Here is a 17,487-nt window from a genome sequence, read left to right as displayed (position 1 = left end):
TTACGGACCCTGCCGCCTACAGAAAAAAACTCCTAATGTGGACATGGAAACTGCTCAAGGAATGCACCGGATATGCCTGAAACGGTCTCAACAACTGAAATCCAAGGAAGGTTGACCCGAATTGAAAAGCGAAATGGCGTTCTAACAGTTTTAATTATGTGTCAAAAGATGGCAGTAAATGTATGTCGCTACAAAGTTTTCTTTGACAATACACCTCTATTTCAAATTATCTTTGATTTGAACTGAGCTGGCGGTGAATTCTCGCGATATTCTCTAATTCAAACTTTTTTTGAAAATATCGATATGAATAGCACTGGCCAAACTGTGGTATCATTTGTGCACATTGACTTGTCAATTTAGTTCGCCCGATTCTGAAGGCAACTGTAGATATATGAGATTCAAAAGATGAAGAGAAAGCCAGCTGTGACCGCAACCACATGGTTTTTATGTACGATTAAAGTCATATCGATAAACTATCGACATTTCTTACAATTTTAATTTTATTCGACAGGATTTAAACTGTACCTATAATGAACAGAAAATTATTATAACACAACTTTATATGTTATCATCAATCAGTATGTTTTTTTTTGTGAATTCAATATTACAATAATTAACAGCGGAAATATATGGTACACCGGTCCTTCTCCGAAAATGCCCTGCGACAGTGCAGATGTAATAAGCGCTTATCACAATGATTCAATGGGCGTTTTTATTCTTTTTTCTACTCCCGTACTTTTATTTGTCATTTAAAGGGTCGTGCACACATCTACCTTATAGTTGTCAAGACAAGTCTTTAGTCTATTCCCCAAAAACGCATTTTTGCATACACGCAGTATCTTTTTGGCACTTTTCGATACTTCGTGTAATGTCCACTTAAATAATATTGTATGAAATACATTGTTGCCAACTACGGAAGGTGGAGATAAGGAATGGAATCTCCATATACCAAAAAGTGTAATCAAAAAACCTTAAATAGGTGGTGCTACAATACCTAGAATACTTGAAAAGAAAATCAAATCATAGACAGCGCACTTCACTCCGTCAATAACGCCTAGGTTCTTAGCTACTCTAGCGCTACTCTGGAGAGATTTGGAACTATTATTTATAGCTGACCACTGGATACTTTTGCATAAGTTCTGCCTATGGAGATTGCGTTCCTTAACTCTACCTTCCATATTGCCAACCTTATTTTAAATGTCATCTGTGACAAATAAGTGAACCATAGATAAGTTTTTTTTTCCTTCATTCATTCATTTTCCCGCCCGTACCCTACTCTATTCTTTGTTACTTCTTGGATGAGGTTATTGTGGTTGTGCAATAAAAACTTAACTTTTGTGTTCAATAACAGTATGTCTTTCAAGTTAAAATTTTCTGCCTTCAAAATCGCGATAGATGAAATGAAAAATATTTGTTAAATTTACAATTTTATTTCAAAGTAAGTGCTTGGTCGTAGAAAAAGTATTGTATGCAACGTTGTTTAACTGAGTCAAAAAATATTCGTGGCGTCTTTATTATCAATTTTCGGCTTCGCCTCAAATTGTTACTCATACCACTCGCCTTTTTTGACCTCTCTTAAACAACGGTTGCATAAAATACTATTATGCAACAGTTGTATAAGAAGGGTCAAAAAATGCTCGTGGCGTTCACTCACGCCACTCGCCTTTTTTAACCCACTTATACAACGTTGCATACAATACTTTTCCTACGAGTCAACAAAAATGAATCTTAATTTAGGTAAACAAAGCAAAAGTATATAGCTAAGATACGCGAGCATACCTTGTTACGCGCCCGGCCCGCCGCGGTCCGGCCGGTCGGCGACACCTTCTCGTAACTCATGAGGTATTTGCTCTTTGCTAAATTAAATTTTTGGACAATTTTTTTCTCGATTTTGGCCACAGTAACCTATGGAGACTAACAAGCAACGCTAAGCGGTCTTCGTAGTCTATGGGTGTTGCTATATTACGGGTGTCACATGCGTGTTTCTGACTTAGAAAGCAATTGTTTCTACTATGCAACCAAATGAACATTTTGTAAGTTGGCAGCAATGCACTTTGAAACTGCATTAGTTTTGATTTTGTTAGGTTGCTAACCATTAATCGCAGTAACGATAACGTTATAGCGATTTTAAAGCACAGGTGCTGTTATGAGGAATAGACAATATAGTCTTTTCTTTAAACCTTTTATGTATGTTCTTATATTCGTGTTTTTGAATGTATGTATAAATGGCAGATAACAGTAGAGGAGTAGGAAAAAGTATTAAATTACTTCAAGCTAAATAGATTTTTCAAAATGATAATTATCTTTTAAAAAATCTATAATATTCAAGTTGGTGTCTATAATAATTACATAATAATTGTTAAACAATTATTATTATTATTATAGCCTTTTCTTCCACTTCCTTTCTTTTCGTTTATATTATTCATTTTTGAAAAGTAGTTTTATTTGTTCATATGGATCCCTCTCTGGGTGAAGGCCTCCTCCAGCTTTTTCCAACTTTCTCTATCTTTTCCTGTCTCCATCAGCCCAGTTCCATTTAAGCTTGTGAGCGTGGGTGAAAGCGTCGGTTACCTTGGTTTTTTCTCTGATTCCTGCGTGTCTTATTTTGTATATTTTCCGCAGCCCCGTCTGCTTCTCTCCATAGCTCTCTGTGTAGTTCTTATTTTCTCCTTAACTTTGCTGGTGTAAACCCATGTTTGTGAGCCATAGACTAGACATGGCAGGAGACAGGTGTCACTCACCACTTTTTTTAATGTCATGCTGTAGTCTCCCTTCAGAACTTCTTTCAGAGACTAGTACTTCTTCCAGGTTATACTTGATCTTCTGTTGACCTCTTCTTCGTTACTGGTTTTCGAGAATGACACCTGTTTGCCTAAATAAATATAGTTGTATACATATTCTATTGTCTCGTTACTAATGAAAAGCCTATAATCATTGGTAGGTAGGTAGGTAGGTTGGTTAGTCATCACTTTTGTTAACCGACTTCAAGATTTCAAAAGAGGAGATTATCAATTCGGTTGTACGTTTTTTTTTAATGTTTGTTACTCCATAACTCCGTCATTTCTGAACCGATTTTGTAATATTTTTTTTGTTTGAATTTATATATATACAGATTGGTCCCGTTTTTGTCAAAACTCAGTTCTGATGATGGGATCCATGAGGAATCGAGGGAACTCTTCAAATGTGAAAGGCATACATACAAGGTGCTCGTGAGCATTGCGAGAGATTTTAACGGTGCATTCCTGATGACAACAGCAGCCAAAAATGTTATATGATTTTTTGTGAAATTCGCCAAAAATATTTTTTTTTGTTTTTTTTTTTTCCTTTTTTTGAACACTCCTGTACATAAACGTATTTTTTATTGATAAACACAACCTAAAATTAACAAAAAAAAATTTTTATTTTTATTTGGGGGTAGCCTCTAGAATACATTTTTTTTTATTTTTCGATGTCAATCAATAGGTATGTCCAGACTAGACCTCAAAGTGGCAATACCGCAGTCAAAAATGTGTTTTGTACCGACTTATGGCGAAAGAATGATTTCGAAAAACATTTAATTATCTCTGAAACTAGGCCTAATCCAGAAAAATTATATGACATTTTAGTTTCTAAATATGACCAGGAATGCAGCGTTAAAATCTCTCGCAATGCTCACGGGCACCTTGTATAGTGATTTTTGTATTTTCTGTAACAAATCAAGAATTTACATTTAAAAAAGTGCCATTTGATGAAGTGGAACTGCTGATGATGAACAGAACGGAACTCTTCAATGCATAGTTCACGTTTGGCAATTTGTTCTCTTTGCCAAACAGTTAGCTTTTCAAGGCACAGTTTTATATTTCTATCCTATTTACTTTTTTTAATAATTATCTGGTGCTTTATTTCATGCATGGCTTGAAATAATTTATCTTAAATACAGTCGAATACCCTATTGCGGGTAGGTATCTTACCAGTCAACCATAGGGTAAATCTGAAATCTGTCAAGGTGGGTGCAGTGGCAAAAAAAAAAACATGTTACCTCCTTTTCTACATAATTAGGCGTAGGACGCTGTCTTTTTAATTTCATTGTATGAAATCTCAAATCAACAATAATCGTTCTTTCACCGGTCTCCCTCAATGAAGTCAGTTTATTTTTCTTAAAAATTATTTTATTAACTGACTTCAAGATTTCAAAAGGAGGAGGTTATCAATTCGGGTGTATGTTTTTTTTTTAATGTCTGTTACTTCATAACTTCGTCATTTCTGGACCGATTTCGAAAATTATTTTTGATTGAATCTATACAGATTGGTCCCGTTTTTGTCAAAACTCAGTTCTGATGATGGAATCCATGAGGAATCGAGGGAACTCTTCAAATGTGAAAGGCATACATATAGTGATTTTTGTATTTTCATCAAAAAATCAAACATTTCCATTAAAAAAAGTGGCATTTGATGAAGTGGAGCTGCTGATGCTGCTCAGAATGGAACTCTTCAACGGCGCATAGTTCCCGCTTGGCGACTTGTCATCCTCTTTGTGTTTGTTAGGCAAATTAGGTTTTCAAGATACATTTTTGTCAAGCTCGAGACCTGATGGTGGAATCTATGAGGAATCGATAAAACTCCTCAAATGTTAAAGGCATACATATAGTGATTTTTGTATTTTCTTTTGCAAATCAAGCATTTACATTTAATAAAAGTGACATTTGATGAAGAGGGACTGCTGATGATGATCAGAATAGAACTCTTCAACGACGCATAGTTCACGATTGGCGATTTGTCCTCTTTGCTGTGTTTGTTAAGCAAATTAGATTTTCAAGACATTTTTTAATATACGTAATATAATAATCTTTATTTCACCGGCCTCCCTCATTGAAGTCAGTTTTTTTTTCTTAAAAATTATTAGTGTTCATTTCAAGTCCTACTTTGCTGCTTTGTTCAGTTAGTGTTCTCATCATGGTTTCTAGACTTGTGGCAGTTTCTGAAAATAGTACTATGTCGTCAGCGAATCTTAGATGACTATTAGGTATTAATCATTTATTCTTATTCCATTCTTTTCCCAGTCGAGCTTCTGGAAGACTCCTTCTAGGACTGCAATGAAGAACTTAGGTGAGAGTGGGTCACCTTGCCGCACACCCCATTCTATTTTTATTGCTTACCCTCTTCTGTCTAACTTTACTCTTCTAGAGCTTCCCACATAGCGTTATGGCTGATGGTGTCAAAAGCCTTGCTGTAATCTATGAAGCCTATATATAGTGGTTTGTTAAACTCTTTATATTTTTCTGGTACTTGTTCCAATGTGTGTATATGTTCTGTTTAGTGCTGTATCCGGAGCGAAAACCTGCTTGTTCTACAGCTTGGGCCTTGTTAATGACTTGTATTATACGCTTGAGAATGTTGAACAATAAACACTCATAATTACATATACATAGATGCAATTATAGAACAGATTTTTTTACGAAAACGCGTCGGATGCATGTATCGTCATAAATAATTAAATTATTTTTAAACAAATCAATACATTTCTGTACTTTATGGCTGTAAGTAACAGGACGCTGTGGTGGTAATCATTCAGGTATTATTACAACTAAAATCCTTAAAAATTTACGTAATGAATATGCAAATCGATTTCACGCACACACCAAAATAGTACTTTAGATAGTAGAGATAAGATAATATTCGATAACGCGAATTATAAGTGTCGTGTGACAATGTACAGCATGATATAAATTATAAACGTTTATAAAATACGTTTTTGCAGTTTCTGAAATGTATCAATACCCTGGTTGCGAAGTTTTTTTCACAATCAGGGTTGATGACCAGCGGCGGCTGGCGACAAAAAATTACGGGTGTTGACTAACATTAAAGGAAAACTAAACTACAAAATCTATTAACCGTCGCAAAATACCAATATAAATATCGGTTTTCGTCCACGCGGTCATTGAACTCTCTTTAGATTTCAGGTAAGTACCTGACTATGTGCAATGGAATATAATGCTTTACGAATATCGTGAATAAATATATGAATGTTTTTTTATTTTATGGAAATAAGTGCTAAATTGTTAACACACCAGTTTCGGTCCAAACATTTTTACGAAAGTTGAAGGTCGTCCTTTTGTATCTAACTCGAACTCGAGTCAATTTTGCAAAGTTTTTTCACATTCTTATATATATATATATATGTCACGTTATATTCATTCATTTTTAAACACTTTACCACAAACAAATTATGTGCACTAATTTTTTGAATTCTTGTCTAATTATATAGAATGAAAACAGTAAAAATTGCATTCCCGCGCGTATTTGCAAACAAATGACAACATGGCATTCGTCGAGCGGGCTAGGCGCGCGCGCGCCGCTCCAATTTGACGTCTTTCTTCATAGAACATCTTCTGTTCCACGTGCGGAACTGTGGCGAAACTTCTCTTTCACTCTTATGGAATTTCCTATTGATTCAATGTACTAAATCATTTTTCATAGGAGGAGGAATCCAAAGCGCTCCGCTTCGCGCGTTACGTATGAAATTATAGCAGTAGGCGACTAGTCATATGCTATTGAATAATAATTACTTATTTAACTATTATTGACTTGTTTACGATAGAAACATTAATTATGAATAAGTAGTAGGTACTATAATTTCATTATGATTATTTATGGGAGTGCACTGCACAAGCGCTCCTTAAGGCGGGCCGCTACCGTTGACGACGCTAATTTAAATGATAATGCATGCGGCTGCTGCTAAAAACAGTATGTGCGATGCGGCACTGTTCTATACGTAACTAAGGGGTTATTTGTGGGACTATAAAGTAAGCAAGTTTTTTAACATCATGAAAGCCGCCGCTGCGCGCATCAATACTTCAAGTGTCATTTTTCGATGGGCCGCGAAATCAGCGTTCGTGATTGTGCGCGAGGAATGCGAAACCGGGTCAACAAAAAATGAGAAGAATAGTGACGTACCGGGTTGCGGCTCGTGGGTTTCATCCTGTTGCTGGTGCGGCGGGTGCGGCGGCTGCGGGTGCGGGTACAGGAACCGTTGGTTGCCCTGCGCCACCACATGGCGGCGCTCGCCGCGCCAGTGCTGCAAACATAACAATGCCAATATTATTGACTTTACTTTGGAATATCTTTTGATAATTACTAATGTAGTTTGCCCATTTTCTATACAATTAATCTTGACCTTGCGAGTATGCCTTTACATAGCTTAGAACTAAATAAATACCTTACACAAGGTAAGGTATTTATCGGCACACGATCTTTGAATTATTTTCATAAACGGAACAAAAAAAACATATAACTATCAAATCTGCTTACAAAATTGAATGAGAATCGGTTTAGAAATGCGACCTGTATAGCGGCAACAGGCATAAGAAAGATTTTTTGCCCAAACTCAAACCGAGACACATATTGGTCTCCTGATCAACCACAAACTTCACTATCAGTCAACATCCCCGTATTGGAGAAAAGTATCATGAACATTAGACTGTAGGGCGATCTTCACATTGCATGCGGATCGAAACCGCGCTCAGAGGGCCTACCGTTTTTTCTCTTTTACTCCAATGAAGGCGTAATTAAAGTGACAAGAAGATGCCCGCAATTTACAAACTTTCATTTTCGCGGTTATAGCCCAGGTGTGGGACATCGCTAAGCACGTGCATATCGCAGTAGTAGCAAAGAGAATTTGAAATAGAGGTATATTGTCAAAGAAAATTTTGTATCGACGTAAATTTACTGCCATCTTTCTTACACATAATTAAGACTTTTAGAACGCCATTCGAGTTTGATCCTTATTCTTTCACTGATATGTGTTCAATTTGTTAAATATAAAAAAGTGGCGCCATCTTACATGATACTTACCTTAAGGTTATGACGCCATCGCTCGAAACGATGCTGCTATACCTTTAGCCTTTGATCTATTAGATGGCGCCACTTTTTGATATTTAATTCATATCAGTAAAATAATTATGATCAAAGTCAAATGACGTTCTAAAAGTATTAATTATGTGTCGAAAGATGGCAGTAAATTTACGACGCTACAAAGTTTTCTTTGACAATACACCTTTAGTTCAAATTCTCTTTGATAGTAGTATACACGGCCGCGCGCGTAGCGCCGCACCTCTCAGCCCGGCGGCAGCTCTCACGACGTCAACATTTGTGGTCCACGTAGTAGACAGTGAACAGAGTCTCACTTTACCTGGAAGCGCGCGAGCCGCTCGGTGTCGGGGCGCTGCCAAGTGGTGGTGCGCGTGTTGTGGTCGACGTAGTACACGCGGCCGCGCGCGTCGCGCCGCACCTCCCAGCCCGGCGGCAGCGGCTGCGGCCGCTCCCACGACGTCGACCGCGTGTTGTGGTCCACGTAGTATCTGTATCACACCAATACATTACTCAGCAAATGAGGTTCCTTTTCTCGCCAACCTGCGTGGCAGATAAATAAGACCGCTGACTAAATTCCAGCGGGCAGCAGGACGGCGAGCGCCGGGAGCCACTCGCAACGCTCCGCTGGCCGCTGGTGTCGAGTCCACAGTCTAACTCTATTCTAAACAATTTTCTGGCATTCGCTTGTGTGGTAAAGCGCTAGATTAGAACAATGAAGAAACCACTTGTTCCGGTTCATATGGCTGTTTACGCCCTTAATACTTTCTTACTTTGACCAAGTTTAATAAGGAACAATCGCAGCAGAAATGAACACAACGCTCATATTCTCTTAGTAACAAAGTCGTGTTCAGCGCATTTTAACACGTCTCCCGCTTATCTACTTCTACTGCTGACGCTAACGTCCCAAATATACATTAATTACAACTTTACATTCCAAACATTCCTAGAGATGATTCCCGCGCCGTCCGTAATCGCCAGGTGTAATACTCGTACACCGTTGCTCATAGGAGGCAGTGAGGTCCCACCTTCGACCGTAGACGTCGTATCGCATCTCCCAGCCGCCGGGCAGCGGCTCCTCGGGCGCAGGTGTGGGCGGGGTGTCGGCGAAGGGCGGTTCTACGTGCGACAAACCCGCGCCGTCTTCCCCTGCCGCCGCCGGATGCAATGCACCGTTGCTCATACGAGGCTAAGTGAGGACCCACCTTCGACCGTAGACGTCGTATCGCATCTCCCAGCCACCGGGCAACGGCTCCTCGGGCGCCGCGGCTGCGGGTGTAGGCGGAGTGTCAGCGGCGGGCGGCTCTGCGTGCGACGGCCCTGCGCCGTCTGCTGCCGCCGCCGCCGGGTGCAATGCACCGTTGCTCATAGGAGGCGGCCCAGGTGGTGGCTATAACAATACCAACATGTACTACTTAACCAGTGACCCTGCCTACGAAGCTGGAGACCCATTGGGTTCAAATCCCGGTAAGGCTATTTATTTGTGTGTTAATTACGGTCATTTGCTGCTGAGTTACGGTTGATTTATATTGTGTATTTGATTGTTTATCTGTCTATTGAATGTGTATCTTTTCAATATATACATTTTCAAATATGCATTTAATATTTCACGTGAATTACGCTGCCACATACAAAACGAGAGACAGAAACAGTACATTGTACAACGAGGGGGGTAACTGAAATTTTGGATACGAGGGTGGTAATTCCCGATAGCCGCAGGCTGGAGGGAATTAAAGACCCGAGTTTGCAATATTCTTATCCCCGGAGTTACACACAATGTTTTTCATCACACTTGCAAAGAAAAAACTAAATTTTAAGCGTAATAATTCTTAAATACGGTGACATATCAATCATTCGTCCGCCATTTTGTAATTTCTTGACAGGCTAAGCATCAAAGGCACAGACCTATTCGGCATTCAGCCACGATTGAAAATTATGTAAAAATATTTTAAACGGCTGTTAAATTAATCAAATTAAATAATTTTAAACATAAGCAAAAATAAATAAATAAAATAATATATTAAAAGTAAAATTCATTTATGCTACGTAGTTTGTATGAATAAGTGACATAATTTAAAAGAAAAGCTAATAACTCCCTAGGGAGTTATAGCTTTTTTTTCGCAATCCATAACTCCCGCGGGAACAAAATAGCCCTTTGTCCTTCAGTACACCTGCATGAAATAAGATCTTTTTCGAGCAAGTGTGATGAAAAACAAATATTCTTAGATATGTACTATCTTCTATACTTACACACACGACACGCAAACACAACACGGTACAGAAACGTCTATGATCTAATAACAGAGATTTCCTATGTATTTTGTGAGGGTCAATTTTTTACTCCCAAAGGGTGTTATACGTTTTACGTGTGTACGTGTATCTCTGTCTCTGGCGTCGTAGCTCCCCAACGGATGAACCGATATTAGAGCAGTTTTTTTTTATCGAAAATGTTGATTTTCCAGATGGTTCTTAAAATATGTTTCAACTCACTAAATAGCGCGGTTTTTTACGTTGAATATACCTAAATATCTATGCAAACCGCAATGCAGTGGAAAAGCAGCTGTCAGTGACAAACTTCACGTTCACGTTTCACGTTTAATTTCACCGCTAGGGGCGCTAGTGTAAAAGGAGGTCTTTTTTAAATGTCAAATTCATTGTATTTTTGGGGGTTACAAGCTTTTTTTATTTTCAGTGCTTATTCATAATTGTGGTAAATATTTTTTCCATATTCCCATTATTCGTGGTAAACATTAAATGTTAGTGGTTTTAAAAAAGTGCCACCTAAAATATATGCAAAATTAAACAGGTTTCAAAAACGGCAAATTTAGACGTTATAATACTTTTGTATATATTAGAAATTTAAAACGTATTATATATTTTTAAAAATAAGCATAGCAGAATTTTGAGAGATGCTTTCTGGACCACCATCTACAGTGGCGCCAACTGGCGAACATAAAAATGGCAGCCCTCAATAGCCGGGTCCATGTATGAATATGAAAATAGCAAGGCAAAGTATTATTTACATCGAATCGAATCAAAACAACTACTAGTCCGAAACCTTTTTGAAATTAAGAACTCGTAAAAACATCATATATTATGTTAATTATCATCATGATGAATTGTGCGACACGTCATATCAACATAATCGTATTCAAGATACCTAGCTCTTAACAGTCGTCAAGTGACTTACTAAATCCCGTCATTATTATAGGTATTCAAACCACGTATCTTATCTATCCATTGCAAAACCACAATAAGGTAATGATGAAATAAAGTTTAGAATATAATATTAAAGGCCGTGGAGCAAAGTGTATGTACTCGTAGATAATTAGGTTGTTACCTGTGCGTCACATTTCACGTTATTTATTGAACGCTATTGACCTTGACGTTTTCAAGGTTGACTAACGCAAAAGGTTACTTATTATGAAATTCGCTGGTTGCATTAAATAACTACAAGTCACCGTTTTAGCGTTTCGTACTAAGGGAAATAAAAGCGGCCAAGTGCGAGTCGGACTCGCCCATGAAGGGTTCCGTACCATTTATGACGTATTAAAAAAAACTACTTACTAGATCTCGTTCAAACCAATTTTCGGTGGAAGTTTGCATGGTAATGTACATCATATATATTTTTTAGTTTTATCATTTTTTTTTAAATTACAGGGGGGGGGACACATTTTATCATTTTGGAAGTGTCTCTCGCACAAACTATTCAGTTTAGAAAAAAATGATATTAGAAACCTCAATATCATTTTTGAAGACCTATCCATAGATACCCCACACGTATGGGTTTGGTGAAAAAAAAAATTGTGAGTTTCAGTTCTAAGTATGGGGAACCCCCACAATTTATTGTTTTTTTTTTTTCTATTTTTGGGTAAAAATCTTAATGCGGTTCATAGAATACATCTACTTACCAAGTTTGAACAGTATAGTTCTTATAGTTTCGGAAATATCAAACATTTATTCAGCAAATAGGTCACAGGGGCACTTTTACATATCCATTTTTACAAACAATAAAAATTACAAAAAAGTGGCTGTGACATAAACGGACAGACAGGCGGACATGACGAGGTTATAAGGGTTCCGTTTTTTGCCATTTGGCTACGGAACCCTAAAAATGGCACCCTTGTAGAACCACTCGTGTGTCTATCGGCCCGTCTGTCGCCGCCGCCGAGCGGGAGCGAATCACACAAACAATACAACCGCTCTGGGCCACAGAGCGGTTGTATTGTTTGTGTGATTCGCTCAGAGTGGGCCATCCAATCCGAAAACTACGGGATTGGCGAGCGCCGGAATACCGAGCGCCTACTATATATTGATTTTATGTTCCTGCTCCATACATTGTTATGGAAAAAAATCAGAATCGTCTTTTTTCAAGCCAAATCGTTTGAAATTCATAGTTTAGCATAAAAATTATGGGTAAGACCCGTATCAATAACAAAAAAAAATGACAATTTCTTTTTTTATCACTTTTCCATAGAAACAATAAACGATAAATAAAACTCACCCGTCACGGAAATATGTAGTATGCCAAAAAATCACAAATAATTCGTAGTGTACCCATCTGCGTGGATATTACAGTTTGTTTTGCGATTTTTGAAATAAATAGATTTTTTGTTCCTCCTCTGTACATTTTTTTCGAAAAAAAATAAAAACTCGACAGTCTCGACACTTTATGCCAAATTATCCCAAATTACCATAAACAAAAAAGTTACCATAACAATGCTAGGCAAAACCTATTTAATAAAAAAAAAATTAAAATAACAACTTTGGTTTCTATGTCAGTGGCAGCACAATTTCAGCCCGCAGTGCGCCAACACATTCGTAAAATAAATCGTGGATAAAACTTTTTTTTATAATACCTCCCCTAAACACAGTCGCTTTAACCCAATGGTGTTAAGTGTCGTTGGATAGGTCTAACATAAAACAAATCGGCGACATAGGGGCCTACTTTTAAAGCATTTTTGGATATAGTGAATAGTTTCAGAGATAATTGCTACGAAAGATAAAAAAAATCATTTATTTGCCTGTGATAACGGCCAAAACTCCACCCACTTAATACAAACAAAACCCCACCTACTTATTAAAAGCTACTATATGAGTTCTGAGATAATTATGACTATGATGAGGCTTCTGACAATAAAAACACATTATCTAACGAGTTTCGGCTTTCAACTGAGAAGATCACCTACATTAAATTATGGACATGGACTCACCCTTAAGTTTTGGTTTCGTGGCCCAGTTCTCGCAGACTCTGAGTTGGGGTTATTGCGTGCTCTGATCCTGCCTCGCACTCCATCATTAAGTGGACTACGTGCATTGCCACTGTTTGTTTCACCTAGCAACTCTTGACACTGGCTTAGGACAGAACTATCAATTTTTAAACCATCCAAATGTATAACTAAATCTGCCGCTTTAACTTCAGAATTACTATTTGCTGTGTTCTCCTGTGACGATACAGTTTTCATCAAGTCTAAAACAATCACAAAAGCATAGTTTAGATTTCAATTGTTATATTAACAAAAAATAAGGTCAAGTAGGCCTGTGCACTCTATGAACACCATGAGAGAGTAAGGGTTGCCCCCATGACACACTTTCCCCAGTCAGGAAAAGAAAGCCACTCACATTGGAAGCGCCTAAGCCCTCTACTAATATAATATAACTAAGTAGATGCCCTTGCCCCACTTGACCTGATGACAAAATTAGGTGACATTTTCTTACCCATTGACAGCTCTACATTTTCTAATTTTCCATTGAAGGAAAGGAGAACCTTAAGAAGACTTATCCTTTTCTCTCCAATAATATTATCTTTTCTAAAGCTGTGGTGATCAGCAAGCCGAAATAGCAATTGTGACTGTGCAGTCACAAGCACTGTGAATTCCTCTTTCCATTTTGGATGTAAAGTATTCTTAATGACCTCAGTTCTCCTTGAAATTTTGTCATCTACAATGACTTGCAAGTAAGGATTTGGTTTAAAGAGTCCAGAACTTCTTATGGTTGCAGTTTCAACTGAAATTGAGATGGAAATATTAAGCATCTTTACATATTAGTAATTTTTATTTGTAATACATTACAGTAGTGTGGAATGAAAGTAATTCCCAACTAATGGTCGCACTGTAAACCACAAATTAATGTGAGTGTTTTACAACACCGCTTTGGAAATGGATATATTTCATACTAATGTTTAACAATGCATTATAAATGTAAAATCTGAAAATAAGAATCCCATCAAAAATATTTTCATATAAAATGTTGCCAAGACGAAACCATAAGGCTTGCACTGTCAAAAAGTTATTAGATCTCTTGTAGAGCCAAGCTTCTAACTCTACAGGCCCTAACTTCACAAACTCTACACCTTAGTTAAAATTATGGCTTGGAAGGAACAGATTTTACCCACCACTGTGGTGGTGCCCCTTAAACATGCCATGCTACTACAATGGCAGAGAAAGTGGTACTTTTTGTACTTATGTAGATCCAGATAATTTAAAAAAAGCATATGTATTACAAAGTTATAGTACACAACAATAAATAATCATGTTATCAGTACCTGTTAGACTGAGTTGGTGATATGTTGTTAACGAAGTGGGAATAGTGAGTGGTGTTGTGCCTTCAGACATTTTGATTTGTTGGTCAGTTCATATTCATTGCACTACATCATTGAATTCCATAGGCCACCTGCACAAATTGAAACATAACATAAAATTATACCCTACTTTATTCCTGTGATAACTTATAACTCAATCTGCATACTTAGCATGTTAAAAAAAACAGACATTCTTTATTTAGTAAACACTGGTTGTTTGTTATTGTTTTACTAACATGAATAGCTCCGAGTAGAAACATTATTGTGTTGTGTTAATCATAAGGCAATAATTAATGAATTATTCTTAAATGAAATGTCATTTGATACATAATGTATTTATTGTGAATTGCTGATTTTGCTAGACTTAATAATAATAAGCTATCAAGACTTGTCATATCCATATACATCAATAGGCAGATTATACAGCTCAAGTATACAGAAATACCAAATATTTTTTATACAAGACAACTAGGTACATACAAATCTTTTTGTTCAGACAGTTCCTATAGATTATGAACTGAAATGGATATACACTAAAGAAAAAGTGACCAAGTCCACCAGTGGCTGAGTGCTTCCTGAGTCATGAGTGTTTTCTATGTATTTAAGTATTCATAAATATTTATATATTATATACCAGGTGTGGCCAGTAACATGAGCAAAAAATTAAACCATAGGCTGTACACCTCAAACTGACCAACAATTGTTCAGTGACTTTTAAAATTACACCTCACACTGACCAACATTTCGATTAATAGCATACTTTAAAGTCTAAAGACGCAATGTATAGCAAATTTTGTTAAGTTTAAAGTGTGACAAGTAACATCAATTGTGCAGATGACAGTGTACATTAAAGATAATATTTAATTAATATGATAAGATTCATATACTAGCCGTGTCTTATCCAACCTCGACATTGGCAGAATCATCAACACCTTGATGGAGCCATAACACGAAAAATTGATTGATTGATTAATTTGTATGAAAAATAGTAAGTCACTGAACAAATGTTGGTCAGTTAGAGAAGTACGTACAGTTTAATTTTCAGGTCACACCCGGTATATTGTTGTCTAAGTACCCTCAACACAAGCCTTATTGAGCTTACTGTGGGACTTAGTGTAATAATGTTCTATAATATAAATATATATTTGACGACCGGTTTGGCCTAGTGGGTAGTGACCCTGCCTACGAAGCTGATGGTCCCAGGTTCAAATCCTGGTAAGGGCATTTATTCGTGTGATGAGCATGGATATTTGTTCCTGAGTCATGGGTGTTTTCTATGTATTTAAGTATTTATATATATTATATATATCGTTGTCTAAGTACCCTCAACACAAGCCTTATTGAGCTTACTGTGGGACTTAGTCAATTTGTGTAATAATGTTCTATAATATTTATTTATTTATTTATTATTTATTTATATATATATATATATATATTTTTATCAATAAACACAACACAAGCTATATTACTATCTCTCTATATCTCCATACTATCCCTATGAAGCCTTTAGGTGTACCTAAAGAGTGTCAATTGGAACGCTGTAACTAATATTTGATAAAATAATAAAAACCGGCAACATGCAAGTACCATTACGGAGAAAATCATGTAAGTTGTATGGGCGCCCCGCTTTAATATTTAATTTTATTCCGTTTTTAGTATTATATCTTGTTATTATGTTTAGTATATTGTTATTAGAAATACATCATCTATGAAAATTTCAACAGTCATCACAGTTCATGAGATACAGCCTAGTGACAGACTGACAGACGGACAGACAGTGGAGTCTTAGTAATAGGGTCGCAATTTTACCCTTTGAAATATATTAACTCTAAATAATTTATTTTGGATAGTGGTGGTACACTACATTCCCAAATTGGATAACAACTTTATACAGGAAATTTAACAGATTGTACAGACATGGAATTCCCTGTAGGTACTGAATGATATGAATTCATTGTAATTAATACCTATATCAATATGTCTGTTATATTTTGCAATATGGTTTAAAATTTTATTTAAGAATCAAACAAGAGCAAATGACAAATTCCTCTCATATATATTTTTTATTATTTATGATGCTCCCTCTTTCTTGTGTTATTTTTTATCTTTGGCTCATAGTTATAAAAATATTTTTTAGTTTTATACACTTTTACATAAATTCAATCTGTTCAATACACTAATTGTGTGTCTATAAATAATTGATTCAAATCTTGTATCTTCAATTTGAACTACTACCCAATGTCTGGTTCAGTTGAAATTTGGTGTAATTCTCTTTGATGATCTGATGATGCATTCAGAACTTAGCCTCACATCACAATCTTTTTTTTAACGCTTGTATGTATCAAAACAAATGTTGACTGTAAGTAAATTAAATGCTTTATAGCATAGTAAAATGTGATTCAATTTACCTTAAACATTAATGAGAATACTACGAGTTTTTCCTGGTTCATTAAAAGAATGCTCTAGATAAAATTATTAAAAACACTCTTATCTAATCGTATCTCCAAGTAGAAATACAAAAACGTGAGGAAGGCCTAGGCAGTTGATGCAGAGACAGTAACATTACCTTTAATTACCTACTTTACAACTTGACTTGCATTCGGTATGCACCTGACAGTAAATTAGTCACAATGGAATCATGTCAAGAAGATAAACAAATAATTTGAGTCAATTACCTTAGATGTGGTTGTTGGTTTGGTTTCCAGATTTCTTTAGATTAGCTTACTTATTATCATTGTTCCTTTCCTTATCGCACTGAAAGTCGCACTGCAAGGAAATAGACAAGAAATCGACATTATACTGATTCATCAAAACGCACTAATTAAATCAGTCATAAAGATAATAAAGCCACGTATACCGTAAAACACACCTTAAAAATCACAATTAACTTACTTGGTTAAATAACTATTTACGGAAACGAAGTAAATAATAATGATCTGAAGAAAACTAGTCAGTCAAGTTGAGGGATTCGCTAGTGCACAGATAATAGACAAAAGGAAAAGTGTGGCTGTGGATAAACATAAGCAAACTCCCTGCCAATACAATCCTCACGTTCTTAATCT

At 36.5% G+C, this 17,487-nt stretch overlaps 1 protein-coding gene across 2 annotated transcripts in view; it reads right to left on the bottom strand.

Annotated features, from left to right (window-relative positions):
- Positions 1-17,477, bottom strand: part of LOC133518263 (E3 ubiquitin-protein ligase Su(dx)) — a 29,056-nt gene extending 11,579 nt beyond the window's left edge. Inside the window, exons 1-8 of one of the 2 annotated variants that reach the window (XM_061851899.1) lie at positions 17,318-17,477; positions 17,101-17,191; positions 14,390-14,517; positions 13,564-13,851; positions 13,059-13,315; positions 9,051-9,235; positions 8,168-8,336; positions 6,934-7,054 (exon numbers count right to left, since the gene is read on the bottom strand). In XM_061851899.1, coding sequence (XP_061707883.1) covers positions 6,934-7,054; positions 8,168-8,336; positions 9,051-9,235; positions 13,059-13,315; positions 13,564-13,851; positions 14,390-14,459 — 1,090 coding nt within the window. In that variant the 5' untranslated portion in view covers positions 14,460-14,517; positions 17,101-17,191; positions 17,318-17,477. The remainder of the gene's footprint in view (positions 1-6,933; positions 7,055-8,167; positions 8,337-9,050; positions 9,236-13,058; positions 13,316-13,563; positions 13,852-14,389; positions 14,518-17,100; positions 17,192-17,317) is intronic. The other variant, XM_061851900.1, reaches the window with a different exon arrangement.
- Between the last annotated feature and the right edge of the window lie 10 nt (positions 17,478-17,487).

The sequence above is a fragment of the Cydia pomonella genome, chromosome 5 (genome assembly GCF_033807575.1).
Source record: "Cydia pomonella isolate Wapato2018A chromosome 5, ilCydPomo1, whole genome shotgun sequence".
Classification (NCBI taxonomy): domain Eukaryota; kingdom Metazoa; phylum Arthropoda; class Insecta; order Lepidoptera; family Tortricidae; genus Cydia; species Cydia pomonella.
Note: the sequence above shows the minus strand (reverse complement) of the source record. Positions and strands in the feature narration are given on the sequence as shown.